Source organism: Octodon degus, unplaced genomic scaffold (assembly GCF_000260255.1).
Source record: "Octodon degus isolate 3935 unplaced genomic scaffold, OctDeg1.0 scaffold00069, whole genome shotgun sequence".
Lineage (NCBI taxonomy): Eukaryota > Metazoa > Chordata > Mammalia > Rodentia > Octodontidae > Octodon > Octodon degus.
This window is the reverse complement of record NW_004524645.1, coordinates 10,214,080-10,231,709: the sequence shown is the minus strand read 5'-3', so window position 1 is coordinate 10,231,709 and position 17,630 is coordinate 10,214,080. Positions and strand designations below refer to the sequence as shown.

The following is a 17,630-nucleotide window of genomic DNA, read 5'->3' as shown; positions in this document are numbered from 1 at the left end:
GGCTTTGGTCCTTTGTCCAAGTAAACCAGAGTATGTATAACAAATCAAACTACCAGGTTTGATCCACATTAGAAACACTAGTTTATGATTTTCCAGTGAAACATTTATTTTCTAAGGAGTAGAAAAAATGAGAGAAAAAAAGCATTGTTTGAGTACCAGTGACGTAAGCAACTCCATGCATTTATTCTTAAATCTTGAAAACAACCTTAATCTCGAGGTAGTTAATGCATTCTCATGCAGAGCATTCCCACTGCCCTTCCTCTTGTTTTTGGTTAGATGCCCCTCCTATGTGTTTTCACTGCAACCTGCTTTGTGTCTTCTGGAAGATACTGTAGTGATCAAACCTTTTTCTTCCTAAGCTCACAGCCAGACTACATTTCCCAGTCTCCTTTTTGGTTGTTATTGTATGACTGAGCTCCAGAAAATGAAGTATGTATAGAAGTGATATCTTTTATGTCTGTGAAAGGTAATCTTACCTTCTCCAGTTTCTTTTTTTTTCTCCAGGCACTGGATAGGACAAAACACCCTAACCATACAGGATTATGAAGCCACACATGAAAGAATGAAGCCCAAGTCCCTGAATAACTGCAAGGAAATGAACAATTATGAACATCAACCCTTGATGGTGAGGTAAAGAGATTCACTGAAGTCTTAAATTTGTTTATACAGCATCTACCTATCCTAAAACATAATAGCACCTATCCCACTCTGTACTGCACCTCGACTGTAGGTCTCTACTCTATGAGTTGTGAGGTCCTTGAGGGAAGGAAGTAACATATCACTTTAAATATCTATGCAAGCAAGATCAGGGAATGGATTAAAGAAAACTCATGGATGGACACTGTGACACAGCAGAAAACCTATATAATAGGAGACTGATGTCTCCTAAAATTATTCAAATTTTAAAGGTCAGAAACTACAACTGGGTTGCAAGCCTACTTCATCAGAAATTTCAGCCAAATTCCTGCTCATGTTTATCATTCTCACTCCAGCTGAGGATGCCATGATGGAAACATTCTTGAATAAAAAGAATGCTGAAAAGATAAAGTAACTAACATGGCCCTGCATTAGGCCAAGTTTACAATTCAGTGGACCTTCAAAATGTACTTAATTAGCCATGATATCCCTTGATAACCAGGTGTTTACTGTGTACAGACAGTTAATAACCTGTCTCAGATCATCAGGACATGAAAATAACCAACTCTTAGATATTTATTTTACTGGGAAGATCCCCAACCCCTCTTCACATCACCCACATTAAGTGTATGTGAGGCCATATGTAAATCACAAAATATTGACACCAAGACACAAGAGCCATTTAGTTATCATACATTTATTTTTAACATAGCACCCCAGTTTCACATCATGTAAATTTTCCAAAGGTTGAGATCCTTAATTTACTATTTTCTTCACAGATTTTTCAACAAGTGTGAAAAAGAGGCAGTAAAGTTAGCTTGAGCCTACAAGTCACAATGTAAATATGGGACACTCTTACGGATTTATGTTCAAGGTCAACATACATAATGCTCCTAATGCTTAGCAAACAAATGCAACTCCAGCTGAGAAAAATACTAACACAACTCGGTAGTACAGAATCATGAAAAGACAGAAGGCATCAAATATAAACTTTGCTGTTACACATTTTACTGTTCAATGTACTGTAGTGAAAAAATATACATATTTACTTTCAAGGTTAAAATAGACCATCAGTCATTATCTCTCTTGGCCAATAGCTATGAAGACTAAAATGGCTCTTGTTGCCTCTGGCTCACTTAAATATCGTATTGTGCTGAAGACGAAAAGGATGGCAGTGCTAACAAAGAGGTTATACCTGGCTCTCAAGATGTGTGAATTTGAAACTGTCACATAAGTTGACCTAAAACAAAAATAACACAACTTAGTTGATCCAACCTGCATATGACATGGTTGTTGGGTTCCATATCAGGGCCAAGCTCCCTGAATGAGTTTATGACCTAGTCCTGTTATTCAACACAGTGCCTGAGGATGGAAGTGGCACTTGAAGTTTCCTTACTGTAGTTCCCAAATTCCAGTTCAAGCTCTCTTAAAGTTTGATATCCTCTGGTCTTCAGAGTTGTAAGCCTACTTTCTCCAACCTCCACAACCATGAAATAGCTTGAAGCAAGATCGGAGAATTCATGATATAAAAAATAAGCACTCCCCAATTATTGACAGCAAAGCAAGGCTTCTGTAACCCAGAACAAGCCCTGGCGATTCCAACCCTACAGTGCTCCCTAGAAAAGATTCCTTTACCATCCCGTGTGTTAGTAAACATGCAAAATGACTATTATACAAGCCTAAAAGCAACTGTGCACTTGGGCTGTCTTGCTAATACTAACACATTCGTTTAAAAAAACCACTAAAATATTGGCTACTTCCGTTCTTATTTGTAAGACAGTCTTCAAAAGTGATCACAGGTGGGCAGCAGCTCTTAGAATGGGCTTGCATTGCTTTTAAAGTCTGTCCCTCTGCTGTCTGCTGCTGCCAGGGTTGCTCTTGGAAGACTCATATAACTAGATGCACTTCTCCTCAGAAACAAGCAAAGGTGATGGCCCATAGAGTAACAGTCATTCAAATTGCTATCAGTGTCTGATCTGGCCATATTGATGGGTAGTCTCCTTTTGCCTCAACTGAGGAGAAGCAAGCTATACAAACTGAGCACTCCCAAAACCCAAATCCCCATTTTTACTAGGAATTTGAACTATGATGAGTTATAATGTAAAAAAGGAAATGAAGTATAAATTTAACTGATCCTTTGAAATCAGTTTTAAAGGAACATACCTGAAACAGTAAACCAGCCAAACAGAGAAACTTAAATTATCAGTGTTCTGTTTGACTCTATAGAGGGGAAATGACCTCTTAACTGCAATATCATTTTGTTCACATTAACAATGCTTAAACCACAACCTAATGAGCCTACTTGTCAATAATATGGGAAGAACTGCTTGTTATGAGATGTTAAATTTTTGTTTTTATATTTTTAAAATCATATTACCTTGATGATGCCTAGTTAGAAGGTGTGATTCTAGTTTGTGTTGAACAAATGTTTGTTAGCTCAAAGGTGTTAACACTGTAATTGAGATCTTCCCAACTACTGCTTAGAAGATATTTGCAAATATCTATCTTAACAGCAAGAAACATATCTATTGCAAATATTACCTTATTGACCTTTGATTACACATCTATTGTTACTGTGGTTATGAGATCATTTAAGAAACAGACAAACATCTAGAAACAGACTGTACAATCACATATAAAGAAGAAATGTTTTATGATAGTTCAGATTTTGGTAGGAAATCAAAGGAAAATCCATGTTTTTTATTACTCTCCCTAAAATATGCTGAAATTGAACATTTGTGACCCAAGTAACTAAAGATATATTGAAGAAAACTATAACTTACTACATATTGAGTTCATTTCAATCACAGTAGTCTATTTTAAAAACAACCTCCCATAAGGAATATGGGAATGGAATCCATTCAAAGTAACAGCTGTCAAAAGTTCTGCCAAGAAATTCAGAATAACTTATTGCATCATGAAAGGTGAGGTGTTCAGAAGAACAAATAGTTCAATAATATGCTTTCCCTTCAGATTTTGCTTTTAAAACCAAGAGAAATTTCTAGATCTAAAACTTAAAGCACACTTTTATATTTAAAGAGTAATTAGTTAAGTCAATAAAACTCAACAAAGTAAACAGAAAGAAAGCCTTCTAATCTATTTTGAGTGTTGACAGAGGAGAGAGGGCCCAACTGGGAACCATAAACTCAGGCTGGTCACCTAACTCTATCATTAGCTACCCCTCTGCATGGACTGTTGAGCCAGGAACTGCTGATTCTTTGGACCTCAGTTTTGCCACATATGAACTACGGGAGATGAGCACCAGGCCTGCCCAGCCCTGACATACTCTTCTTCCTTGATAAAGAGAGAGGCACAGCCTCCAACTAAGCTGACTCCTCCTTCTATTAGCCCCAAACATCTACCTACTATTTTAAAAGCTATTAGGTCCTTCAAACTAAGGCAAATATGTGCCGTGAACACAACACACATATCCATTCCAGATGTCTACTACTTGATTTTGCTTTATGTCTGTCAAAGAGGTGACAAAAGCAATATGCCACATGCAGGAGGTGCTAAGGGACCCAATACGTCCTCTATTGGCTCCCACTATGTTTTTGTCTGTGCGACTGCAGGATCTCTATAGGAGAAGACCAATGAACAAGGCAATTAAATCCCCATAAATGAGGATAACATTAACTTTCTATTTGTAGAATTCTACTAAAAAGTAAGTCTAATTTTGAAGCCATTTTATTAGAGAGGTATAATGGTGATTTCAATAAGCCAGCCTTCTTATAAATCACATTAAAGACTCACAAACATTTTCAGATATTATAACCCTAAATTAAAAGTACATATTCTAAGAAAACATAAATTGAGGATGGACAATAGTAAGATAATAATAAGAGTAGCATGTATAAGTCTTTCTATATAGACACAAACAAATACTTAATTTTTTCAAAAACAACTACTTCTAAGCAACTAATAAAACCATGGACAAAATTAAGTCCAGGTAAAAAGGCTGGGTGTACATTTACTGGTGTGTGCTTTAACGCAATGCCTATCTTAATATACTGAGCTGAGAATGTGGCTCAGTGGTAGAGCACTTGCCTAGAATGCAGGAAGCCCTGGGTTTGATCAGAGCATATACATAACAAAGACTATGAATCTTGGAGAGTTTGATTGTCCAATGCAAGTTTTCTCCATTAATGAAACCCAAGCCAACTAAACAAAACCCCAGCCTCCTTATTTGGCTCTTTTTGTCATTGACTTCATAGGGGAAGACAGCATGTCAGTATTTTTTAAATGCATAGTTTAGACTAACATTCCTTCGTTTATATGTCTGGCTGGTGGATATGAAGTGCTATCATGAGTGAGCGCATATGTACTGGAAGATTATGAGATAAAGTGCATTCGCTAGTTCTTCCTGGATGGAATGCACCAAAAGCCAAACATGCCATGAAACATCTGCAATAAGAACAATGACAACATTTGTTGACAAGATTTGTTGCAGCTCCCTAATCTCGATGTAGAGGAAAAAAGTCACCCCAAAATTTGCACTGACCTATTCATAATCTTAGGAAGGGTTTAAAACTCACTACCAACCCTTCCTCATAAGAACAAAAAAAGGCAGCCAAAGGGGAAGAAAGGGAAATAGAGAAGTAGTTCAAGTTTCATGATTTTCAAAATCAAATCAATTCAAAATACTTAAACATGCATGGAACAGATTCAACAATTTGTTTTTCTTTGGGCAAACATCATCTGTTTGAGCCTTTCTCTGTTGCTGTTAAGCTATGGAGAAAGCTTGCCAGTGGAACTAGGAAGCATTAAATGAATGCCTACTTTTCCTAAAAGCTCCAGCTCTACTTAAACCAGCAGCTTAATCACATGTATTCCAAACTTATCCCAAACTACGTCAAAAAGGACTGGCACTCCCTATCCCATTATCCAGAGTTGGCACATCAGTAAAATGCATAAAAGACAGTATGTCCTTCTGTAAGTCTCTCAAAGCAATATTAAAGCAATGCTAAAGTTGGCATGCCCTATGAGGATCAGTGATTCTCACTTTCAGCTTGGGCATTCAGGTGAAGCAGTAGCTACCTAAAGTTCTAAAGGATACTGACTTCCACAATTAGAGCTTTTTTACATCACCTGTACTGGAGTTGACTGAGCTCCTCTGAGCTCTATACAAGCCAATTACTTCCCAAGGGTACACTTCACAGAGAACAAAATAGTCATATGTCCAATATGAGCCTCATTTTCTTTTGTTATTTCTCTATACCCAATACATTCTCAATTCAGATTAAAATAAAGGCAAAACTACGAGAGGTTTTTTTTTTGATTGTTGGCAACCAATTTCCCTTTCCTCCCCAATCTAGATACATGGGTTCACACAACAAATATTTATCAATCCAGCTTTTCATATTTGATGGGTGGTTTCCAAACTCATGCATTTACAGATACTTTATCCCATGCAGTATAAAAGTAGAGATCTGGCAACTATTGATTTCATTTGATCAAGCAAGGCAGATAAAGTAAATTGTTCTTGCCCAAAATTTACATGAAAGCACTGAATTATCTAGGTTGATGGCATAGATTGGCCAAGTTAAATAGCTCATTGCCAAAATCTCTACTTTACAGTGTGGAAAGACCCAATACGCCTTTGACATTCAATAGAAAACAATAGTCATGTATTATTTATAGCTAGATATAATATCAAAATGGCACTAGAGAAGCAGTTTTTGGCATATAGTGGTACAGGGCACAATGCCAGTCTAAATCTGATGCTTTCATTTTATTTTAGCTTTTGTTTTTATTATCATCATGCCAAAGACTATCCAGTTGGAATCCCAAATATTCAGGAAAGCAACCTACTGTATGTGACATACATATAAAAATAAAACAAGCATCCTGAATGTACTTGGTTATAAGGTTTTATACAAATCATAAATTCTTCAAATAAATAATGTTCTAAATTAGTTTCTAGAAGGATGATTTTTGATAAGGAACAGCATCTAATACCTTGATGAAGTACTTAAGAAATGGGAGACAAAAGTCCATTGATAATCACAATTTCAGGTATGATAATCACTTGAAGTATTTTTCCCACAACAATAAAATACACAAGTGAACTGCAAGAGAAAATGTATGGATTATACTCTGCTGCTCATAGCTTTTGACATAGTCAAATATCTATGACAAGTAGTTAGGCTCAAATATTCAAAGGAAAGTTCTTGGCAGACAAGGTCATGCACTGTCACTTGAACCTTGGGACTCACAACACAGTGACTGGACGAAGTTGTTCCAACTGGTTTTCCAGTGCAATCCGTTCTTGATGAACTTCCTGAATTATAAAAAAACAGGGAAAAGGAAAACAAAAGCAAAGAGTTATTTTCTAGGTTCATACCTAGTTCATGAGATAATCAAAGGAAACTTGTAACTTGACCTAAGACATTTAAGTGTTATGTAACATAAGAATAGGTGGATGGATGGCACCACACTGAAAGTTGCTGGTTACATGAAGGGATCCTCACAATCTGTAGTCTCTCAACTCCGTTCGAAGGGGAGGAATGAAACTGAGAAGCCTTCCTCTGTACCCTACCTTAGTCTCACCTTGTTTTAATGGGATCAACAGCTGGCAGAGAATGATATTGAAAATTACAAGACTGACTGGGAAAGATTAGAAGCAAAAGCAGATTCCTGGTTCTGAGGCATGAGCCACTCAGACTGAATTTCTACTTGCAATCACTGGCTTTGTATCCAGCACCATTCTTAGGAAGGTCTGAGTGATAAATACACTTGTCCACCCTCCACCCAAGTCCTGTACAGGCTCCTGCACAAAATACAGCATTATGTGTGACCTCTAGGTGAAAAAAGGCTGAAAGAGGGGAGCAGCAATGTATTTGGAAAATTAAACTTTCAGACCTAAAACAGATATTTTTTGCAGAGAAATGGGACTCATAAGAGGATGTCTAAGTAGAGCTAATCCAGGTGGCAAAGATGCTGTATAAATTGCTGCAAAGTTGAAATTCTGTAATGTTCCATGTTATGGTTTGTGTCTAGTTGTCCTCCCAAAGCCTTGTGCAGTCATGGGGCAGACTTCTATCTAGAGTTTGCGATCATGAAATCCAATGCTGGGAATATGGGTGTAAGTGCTGCTAGGATTATGGATGTGGGTCCTATACCTAGCCTGAAGCAAATAGCCTGAATGTAACATGAGGGAGACAGACTTGCTCTCTGTTGCCACTACTGCTGCTGCTCCTCCCTCTTGCCTTTGCTCTTTGCTGTTTTCTGTTGCCTTGAACTGCTGCCCTTTGCCATGTGGCACTCTGCCTTGGAACCAGCCAAGTATGGACTGAAACCTCCACAAACTGTGAGCTAAATAAACCTTTCCTTCTTTAATTTTGGGTGTTGGGTATTTTGTTCCAGGAATGAAAGGAAAGTAACTAAGACATGCCACAAGCACCAACACGCTAGTAGACAGTAGAAAACTGAAAAAGTATTTGTTAACCCACCCCCTACCCACCCATCCAACAGTCTTTTAGTATCTACTAAGGGCCAGACAACACTCTAGCCATGACAGTATTAGCAGAGAAGAAGATAGAGTCAACCAGTGATGGGGAACCTTTTACAATTTTCAATGATACAAAGAAGCCCATTACAGCATGCACACCATAGATTCGCAACCACTGGAGTAAACCAATCCCCTCATAGGGCTTATATCCATTGGCTAGAGAAAGACAATAATTGTACAACCATTAATGGAAATAAGTATGAAGATTTCTCAAAAGACTAAAATTAGAACTTCCTTTCAACATGGATACTTACCTTCTGGGTTTCTTCCCAAAAGAGTTACAGCTATCACATCACAGTGATAACGTATACCAGTGTTTATAGCACGACAATTCATTAACAACTAAATCTTCAAAGTGGGCTACCAGCCTATTGACAGATGAATGGATAGAGAAAATGTAGTATGTACACAAAATAGAGTACTACTCTGCCACGAAGAACAACCCGAGTCATTTGTAGGAAAATGGTTGTGCCTTAAGACCATGATGCTAAATGAAATAAATGTTACACAGGAGCTTAAATATTGCATGGTTTCTCTTCTTTGAGAAACTCAAAATATAAATAAAGAGCAAAATAAAATATAATGGAAAAAAGGGAGATAGGACTTTTGCAAAAGGGACAGAAACCAAGAGATAGGGGGAGGATTAAAACAGATGTACATGGACCATCTCCACAAGAACAATGTAATCATTAGGTACTGCAAACACTGCTGATAAAAGAAAAAAAAGTGAAAATAACAGATTAAAATGTACCTCCAGAAGGAAATAAATACAGATAATGTAATCGAGTATTGGGGGTGGGAGGAAGCAGAGGTGACAAGGGACGTCATCTCAGAGATGATGCTATTGGAGCAAAGCCTGTAAAGAGATGATCAGGGAGACCAAATGGTAACTGCAAAGGCTCTGCAGGATGGCATGTGCATGATGAATTACCTAAACAAAATGGCCTATGTGACCAGAGCAGAGGAAGCAAGAAAGACATTGGCAAGAGATGAAATCAGAGACTTAGACAGCAGCCATATCTTATAGGGCTTTGTGGGAGGAGGCAGGACTGTGGCCTGTGATGAATATATGGGGTGGGGCACTGAAGGTTTTTTGTTTTGTTTTGTTTTTCTTTCCTTATTTTATTTTATTTTTAATTTAAAATTATACATTTTATTTATCCATTTAAAATTTACAAGGTTAATCTTTTATTCCTTTTTAATTACATCATTCATTTTTAGTAGGACAATTACAATAATTAATTCATTGCATATTGTTGTCTTTGTAGTAGTTATTCATAGTACAAGATGCAGACATGATATCTTGCCTAAACACTATTAGTTCAAAACTTGAAGGTTTTGAACCAGGAGAAGGACCTGTACTGTACAATTCAGAATGCTCCCTCATGCTACAGTGTGGGCTACAGCATGGGCAGCAGCATCACGACAATGCAGGAGCAGAAGCAGTGGCACCACTGGAAAGTAACATGGACCCAGGTGGGAAATGAAAATGACTTCAATCAGGACAGCAGCCATAAAGACAAAGAGAAGTGGAGGAATTCTAGGTAGCTCTCAAATCTAGTACTGAATATACTTGTTAATGAAGTCGAGGCCAGACAGAAGGAAAATTTAAGGAAGACTCCAATGATCTTTTAGGCTGATATCTTTATTTTTTCTGATCAGAGTTTACTAGTACACTTTAGATAGACATAATGGTCACATTCATCTTAAAGAATTTGTAGCCATACATGACATAACTTGTTTATTTTTTCTATTCCTTTATACTTGAAGGGATTCCAATGACTTTGCATTTAAGAAATTAGTTGAGGACAAGCCTGCATAAGAAATGGGCCTTTCAAGGAGAGGGATGAAAATGATGAGTCTGAGATTTTTATTATTAAATATACAAAGCAAAAGAGTTGAGTAAGAAATTGAATATGTATTCTTAGGGGAAAGACATAAATGTACCTTTCATGCTGGGAGTGGTGGTACATACTTGTAATTCCAGCACTTGGGAGGCTGAGGCAGAAAGAACTCAAAGCCAGCCTGGGTTACACAGTGAATTTAAAGTGAGCCTGAACTACACAGGGAGACCATGTCTCAAAAAACAAAAAAATTAAAAATTAAATGTAGGTTTCACTGCCCTGTGGATGGTCTTCATTTACAAGGAAATGTTACCTACTGAGACAGCACATGTAAGTACAGAAGACTACTATCGTTCCATCCTCACTGCCTTCTGCAACTCCACTAAAAGAAACATAGGAACTTTGTAAAGTCACAGACTCACAAGGCATGGAAAACAAAAGGGAAGAAATGATAATAAAATTTGTAAGCTAAAAGTCAAACTGATGTTGTCCCATTACTCTTCTCTCGCTGCTGGGACAAATACCTGACATCCAAAATGAAGGAAGGAAAGGTTTATTTAGCTCACAATCAGTGCAGGTTTCAGTCCATACTCAACTGGCTCCAAGGCAGATTGGCACATGGCAGAGGACAACTGTTCATGGCAGCAAAGAGCAAGAAAGCAAAGGGAGGAGTAGCAGCAACAATGGCAACAGAGAGCAAGTCTGTTTCCCATATGTTGCATTCAGGCTATCTCTGCCCCAGAATGGGTGTAGTCCTCACACCCATAATCCCAGTGGATTATGAGTTAATCACAAGCTCTAGAAGTCGGCCCATGACTGTATGAGGCTTTAGGTAGACAACTAGATACAAACTGTAACAGATGTGTCATAAATGACTTAGAAAATCCAGTGTAGCAATGTGGGAATTCTGAGAAGTGCCAAATATGTGTTCTGGAGCTGAGAAGACAGCCACAGCAGGGGCCTGGGAATCCACTGTGCCTATCATGAGGCGGGGCACTTGCTCCATAGAGGACTGGACCATCATTCTGACTGGAGGCAACACTGACACTTTCAGTCTCCCAGCGTTGCCTGCAGTTAAGAGACAGTATGTAGTAATTCTCTAATTCGGGTTATCCTCCTTCCTCAAATATATAATCACTTTGGTAAATGGGCACCTTTGAGAAAGGTTAGGAGAAAGATCAGTATCCAAGGTGTGATCAAAACATATAGGAAACAGTTAAATTTTAAAAATTACCAAGAGACATCCTGCTATTAATGCCCCTCAGAATGCTCCTCCTTACTTTAAATATGTTTATTCCATCATTCTTGCCATTTCCTACAGCAGTTCTGGAAGCCCTCTTTCATGAATTGTCTTTAGTTGCATGGTCATGGCTGCCTTGATGTTCTGAATCAACTTAAAAGGTTTACCTTTCATGATCATTTTGATTCTGGGGAAGATCTAGAAGTCAAAACAGTGGCAGATCTGGTGAATAAGGCGGATGAAGACACTAGAATGTCTTCAGAAGCCTGCCTTTCTATTCCATGATACTCGACAGCCACATTCACCATACTTTTCATCACATCTCGTAAGGACACTCATCAAAGACGTCTTCCAGAACTGCTTCAGAAAGTGGCAAGAATGATGGGCTACATATGTTTTCAAAGTGAGGGGCAAATCACCATTAGCTCATGTCTTTTACTACAATAACTGCTTTTGAATGTGTTTTGATCATTTCTTGTGAAATTTTGACAATATATAGGGCTTTCCTGGAGGAGACCCAAATGCTCATTCACTCAAGGAGTATCCCTACCTGTAAACTGGATAATGATGGTAAATATATTCTCATATGTTTATCTGTAATTCTTGTAGGCAGTGGAACAGGGTGCCAGCAGATGTGCCACACCTCCCCACTGGTGGCCCCTGAGGGCAGGACCCTGTCATCCTTGTATCTTCCCTGGTGAAGTGTCTGTTCAAGTCCTTTGGCCATTTTTAAATTTAGATGTTTAGATTTTGAGAGTTCTTTATATGATCAGAATATAATAATTTTTGTTAAATATGTGGCTTGTAAATATTTTTTCCCAGTCTGTAGCTTAATTCTCTTAATATCTTTGGCAAAGAAACAGTTCTTCATTTTTATAAAATTCAATTTTTTGAGGTTTCTTCCCTATAGATTATACTTTTGGTGTCATTTCTAACCTCATATCATATAGATGTTTTTCCTCTGCTTTCTTCTACTTTATAGCTTTATGTTTTATATTTACATCTTTGATACATTCTAAACTATTCTTTATATAATATAGTTTAAGGATTAGGCAAGGTTTTTAAAAAAACATACAGATGACTAATTGCTACAAAACATTGTTGAAAGACCAGCCTTTCTTATTCAATTGATTTGGGATCTATGTCAGAGATCAAACAGCAGCATTCATGTGGTCTATTTCAGGACTGTATTCTGTTTCAGTGATTTGGATGCCAATCGCTCTACCATACTGTCTTGATTACTGAAGCTTGAGAGTGATTTCTCCAATTTTGTTCTTCCTTTTCAAATTTGTTTTAGTGATTACAGTTCCTTGCCCCTCACATATAATTTTTTGGATTAGCTTGTTTATATTCACAAAAAAAAAATTCTGCTAGGATCTTAACTGGTATTATAATGAATCTAAATATCACTTGCAAAAAACACAGCATCTCTACTATGTTGAATTTCCAAATCCACAAAGAATGTCTCTACATTCATTTAGGTCTTCTTCAATTTCATTTAGCAGCATTTCATAATTTTTAGAAAAAATTCTGTACTGTATGCATTTTGATAGATTTTTACCAAGAATTTCTTATATGGGAGGAAGCAAGCTATTGCGAAATTGTACTTTTAAAAAAATTTCCATTACCAAATGTTCATGGCTTGTATACAGGAATATGACTGACTTTTATGTGTTGATCTTATATTCTGTGACCTTCATAAACTCAATTAGAAAAGCAAATTCTAAAAAACAATCCAACTTGGAATAATGTCACAAAAAATTGGAAAAACTGGTAAAAGATATGTAAGACATACATATTCCAAACTCAGAGCTCCTCAGAGGAATTTTAGGAGACCTAAATTGTTATAGAGATTACTCTTCTTTCAAGTTAATAAACTCAACACTATCTATATGTTGATTCTCCCTAAATTTATCTGTAGATTCAATGCAAATCTAGTCATAATCCAAGCAGTTTCTATTTTATAGAAATTGACACAAAAATTCTAAAAGGTACATGAAATAAGAGCATAAAGTATACAGTGAAACTTTTAATCATAATAGGTTGAAAAATATATATTACTTGATTTCAAGCTTAAGTATGATTCAATAATAACCAAGTGTGTGTTACTGACATAAGGATCAACAAATAGATTTACTAGAACTGGCCAGATAGATCAGTGGATTAAAGTGCCTGCTTAGGCAGACACAGGGACTAGGGTTTGATCCTTAGCATGCTGTGCTAGCCCCACCCCTGGGGCACACTGAGAGAAAACTGAGACTGGGTCTGGTGGCACGCACCTGTAATCCCAGCAGTTGGGAGGCTGAAAATAGGAGGATCACTACAAGTCCAATATGTGGAGTGAGACCCTGTAAAGCCTATACTAAATATATTTAAAAAATAGATTTAATGAATAGACTAAGAACTCAGAAATTAATTTTCACTGCATTAGATTTTTTTTATAAAGGCATCAAAGCCTTCCAAATGGAAAAGGAAAATCTTTTCAACAAATGATACCAATTTTTTTTGGTGGTACTCAGAGTTAAACCCAGATAAACTAGATGCCTGCTCTTGCTTTTATTTTTTATTTTGAGACAGGTTCTCACTAAATCACTAATTTATCAAGGCCAGGCTCATACTCACAATATTTTGCCTCATTCTCTCACGGTGCTAGAAGTATGTGTATATACCACCATTCCCAGTTTAACTAACTTACATCATACACAAAATTTAAAACAACTCTAGACCTTTGACAATTTTTCTCTTCTGTTTAGAGATGAATTAATGGTATTAAGTATTAATGTAAATGATAAGACTTGTAAGAGATAAAGTAAAAGATAAATATCTAAGGGAAAAGAGGAAGGATGTGAGCCAAACATCTTTAAATACATGTGATAAATTAGCAGTCTGGAGGAAGCAATTTTGGAAACATAAAACAAAACAAAATAAATGAAAGTAGTAGAATTACATCATACTTCTTCATTGTTCTATGCTAATTAAAGTTTCCCTTCATGTAAGACTTTAATCAATAATCTAAATTCCTACATGTACAATCCCCCAACTATTTTTCCTAATGTTTTTACAGGATTTTGTGTTTATTTATGAAGCACTACCTTACATAATAATCTTGATTAATATAATTCAACAAACATTTTCTTTCCCTTCTCTATCAACTGATTTCAGCTTTCCAGTAAAACAAAATCAAATTACGAATAATTAAAAAACCAAAATTTAAAACAAGATGGATAATAACCTAAGTGCAAAGGGTAAAACCATATAGCTGTTAGAAGAAAACATGAGAATATTTTCATAATTTGGAGATAGGCAAAGTTTCCTTATACATAAAAAAGCAATAGCTAGAAAAGAAAAAAAATGCAAAATTAGACTTTATCAAGATTTAAAACTTCAGCTTATACTAGGGATATAGCCAAGTGGGTGAACACTTGCCTAGTATGAGTGAAGCCTTTGATTTAATCCCAGTACTGAAAAGAAAAAAACAACTGCGTATGAAAAGATACAGTTAAGAAAATGAAAGGGATGGAGAGATAGCTCAGCTGACTAAGCACCTGCTTAGGCAAGCACAGGGACTGGAGTTCAATCCCCAGCACCACATGCCATGCCAGCCTTGCCCCTGGGGTGGCCACCAAGACCAAGCATGGTGGCACACACCTGTAATCCCAGTGCTGGGGAGGCTGAAAACAGGAGGATTGCTAAGAGTCCAAGCTGCATAGTGAGACTCTGCACCAAATAAATAAAAAAGTAAGAAAATCTGTAAGCAAAAAAGACTGTAAGACAACATTTACCAAACATTACCTGATATATGACTGCTAACTAAGACATATAAAATCATCTACCTACAACTCAACAACAAAACAAAGGCTACAGACTGAACTAAAAAACTGGTCAAAGTATTTGAAAAGATGCCTCATAAAATAAGATATATGAAAGATAAATAATCACATAGAAAACAATCAACATAATTATCAAGGAGATGATAAAACTGTATCACCCCAAGGCAGGCCAAAAAAAAAAATAATAATAACATCCAATGCTGGCAATGATGTAGGATAACTGGAACACTCATATATTAGTGATGGGAATATAAAATGCTATAAGCAAATTAGAAAAAGGGCTGACAGTTTCTCATAAAACTGATCACATACACTTACCATATTACCAACTAACCCCAATAGTTGGTATTTACTCAAGAGAAATATTAACATATTTCCACACAAAATTTAGCTCTAGAACACAGTTTTATTCAAAACTGCCTGAAACTGAAAATAGCTGAAGAGTCTATCAACATAACTGATAAGGAAATTGAGGCACATTCACTCAACAATATACGACTTAGAAAAAAAAAGGAATGAACTATTAAAACACAAAACAATGCAAACAAACATCAAAAATGTAATCCTGAGTGAAAGAAGCTTTATACAAAAGTGTATGTTGTAGTATCCCACGCACATGGCTATCCAATAGGTGAAACTATGATATAAAAAATTCAGAATAGCCGTTGCCTCTGCTGAGGATGGGGTAGAAAGGGGTTTCTTCATTGACTGTGAGGGAACATGAGATGCTTCCTAAAGTGAAAGTAATGTTCTCTAACTTGATCTGGAACTTCAGTCCCATAGCTATGTACATTTGTTGCAATCTCAGCAAATGTTTGCCCTAGTTTTGTACATTCAGTGGATGTCAATTTCATATCTTCATGAAAACACGTAAAACATAATGAATTCAACTTAATGATATGCAGGCTGAAATAGGCATGTAAGTATATAGATTGTGCCATTTACTTGAATATATATAAAAATAAAATGAACTGATGGATAGGAGAAACACAAAAGGGTAAATAATACTATATTCTACAAGTAGAATATAGTAAAGCATTAGCAGTAGGGCCACTACAAGTAGGATATAGTAAAACGTTAGCAGTAGGACCAAAGTAGTGGCTACCCAAATATTCATTATATGATTCAGCTTTCCGGTACATTTGAAAATTTTCATAATGAAGTATTTTGGTAATTATGGGCATATATAAAAGGAAAGGAAGAGATAACAGAATATTAAGGAGGAACCACCAGTAAAACAGAAGAAAAACCAGAAAAGCCGATTATAAAAGTGATTACAGAGGAGGAAATGGGCAGTTACACAGATTCTTTTGAAAATTTAAATAACATTAAAAAATCCATCAGATTTTGCCATAACAGGGGTGTACCCAGAGAACAAAAAAATCCACACTGAAGTGGAGGGGACAGAAAACCAATGATAAGGAAATAAAGACAGTGAATGAAAAGAATTCCTTAAAAATTGCATCATGAATGGGGACCAGCACAAAGAATCTATAATGGCCAAGGGCAATGGGTAGTTTACTAGAGAATATTTGTGTGAATAGGTAATGATCTGGTAGAGAAAACCTTATCCCATCAAAAGTATATTCAAGTCCTGGGGCTGGTGAGATGTCTCAGTGGTCTAAAGCACCTACTTGGAACAAGCTTAGCAAAGCACAGGGACTGCGGTTCAATCCCCCAGCACCACATGCCAGCCAGCCCCGCCCCCTGGTGGGCTGAGCTGGCCACACACACACACACACACACACACACACACATAAATAAATAAATAAATAAATAAAAATTTAAAAAAAGAAAAGAAAATTTGAAAAAAAAGTATATTCAAGTCCTAATCCCCTGCAACTGTAAATGTGACTTTATATGCAAACAGGATCTCTGCAAGTTAAAATGGGGTCATTCTAGACTAGGATGGGCTCTCATCCAATAATGCATGACCTTGTAAGAAGCATACAATAAGAAGAGGAATTTGGACAAGACCGTGACAGTAGGGGCAGAATGTAAGTGCTATGTTCACAGGCCAAGGAATACCAAGGCTCACCAGAAGCTGGGAAGAGGTAAGGAAGCAGTCTATGTGAGAGCTTTCAAAGAGAGCCTGGCTCTGGCAACACCTCAATTTCATACTTCTAGCTTCCAGAGATTTGAGAAAATACATTTTTGTTGTTTGAAGCTACTAAATTTGTATTGCTTGGTGATGAAAGAGCTGGGACAGAACTATAGGAGAGAGAAATGACAAAGAGAAGCAGGTGATAAGGATAGGGCTAGCATCCTTGAGAAAGTAAGATGGTACCAGGGAGTAGTACCCTTAGACAGTATCCAGGCCACCTCCTCTCTGCAAAAATAAATATAGCATCATTCAGACAGGATCTAAATAAAATGTTTACTCAGAAGCCTTGGACAAAAAGAATGCTACAAACAGACTCTGTAAGTGATTTCTGTCCCCTTTTAACTCATACGCAATACGGCCCCTATGTTAAAGTTACCAGCCTTCCTCTATGTGTGCAAGAACCAACCAGTAGAAGAATAGTACAGTTAATTTTGCACCTTCCAAAAGGAGTTTGAGAACAATGGCA

General features: G+C 36.9%; 1 protein-coding gene across 6 annotated transcripts in view; it reads right to left on the bottom strand.

The window, feature by feature from the left end:
• Positions 1-1,323: 1,323 nt before the first annotated feature.
• Reps2 (RALBP1 associated Eps domain containing 2) overlaps positions 1,324-17,630 on the bottom strand; it is a 287,616-nt gene continuing 271,309 nt past the window's right edge. For all 6 annotated transcript variants that reach the window (XM_004635084.2, XM_023719539.1, XM_023719537.1 and 3 more), the window contains one exon: positions 1,324-6,916. In XM_004635084.2, the coding sequence (XP_004635141.1) occupies positions 6,848-6,916 (69 nt within the window). In that variant the 3' untranslated portion in view covers positions 1,324-6,847. The remainder of the gene's footprint in view (positions 6,917-17,630) is intronic.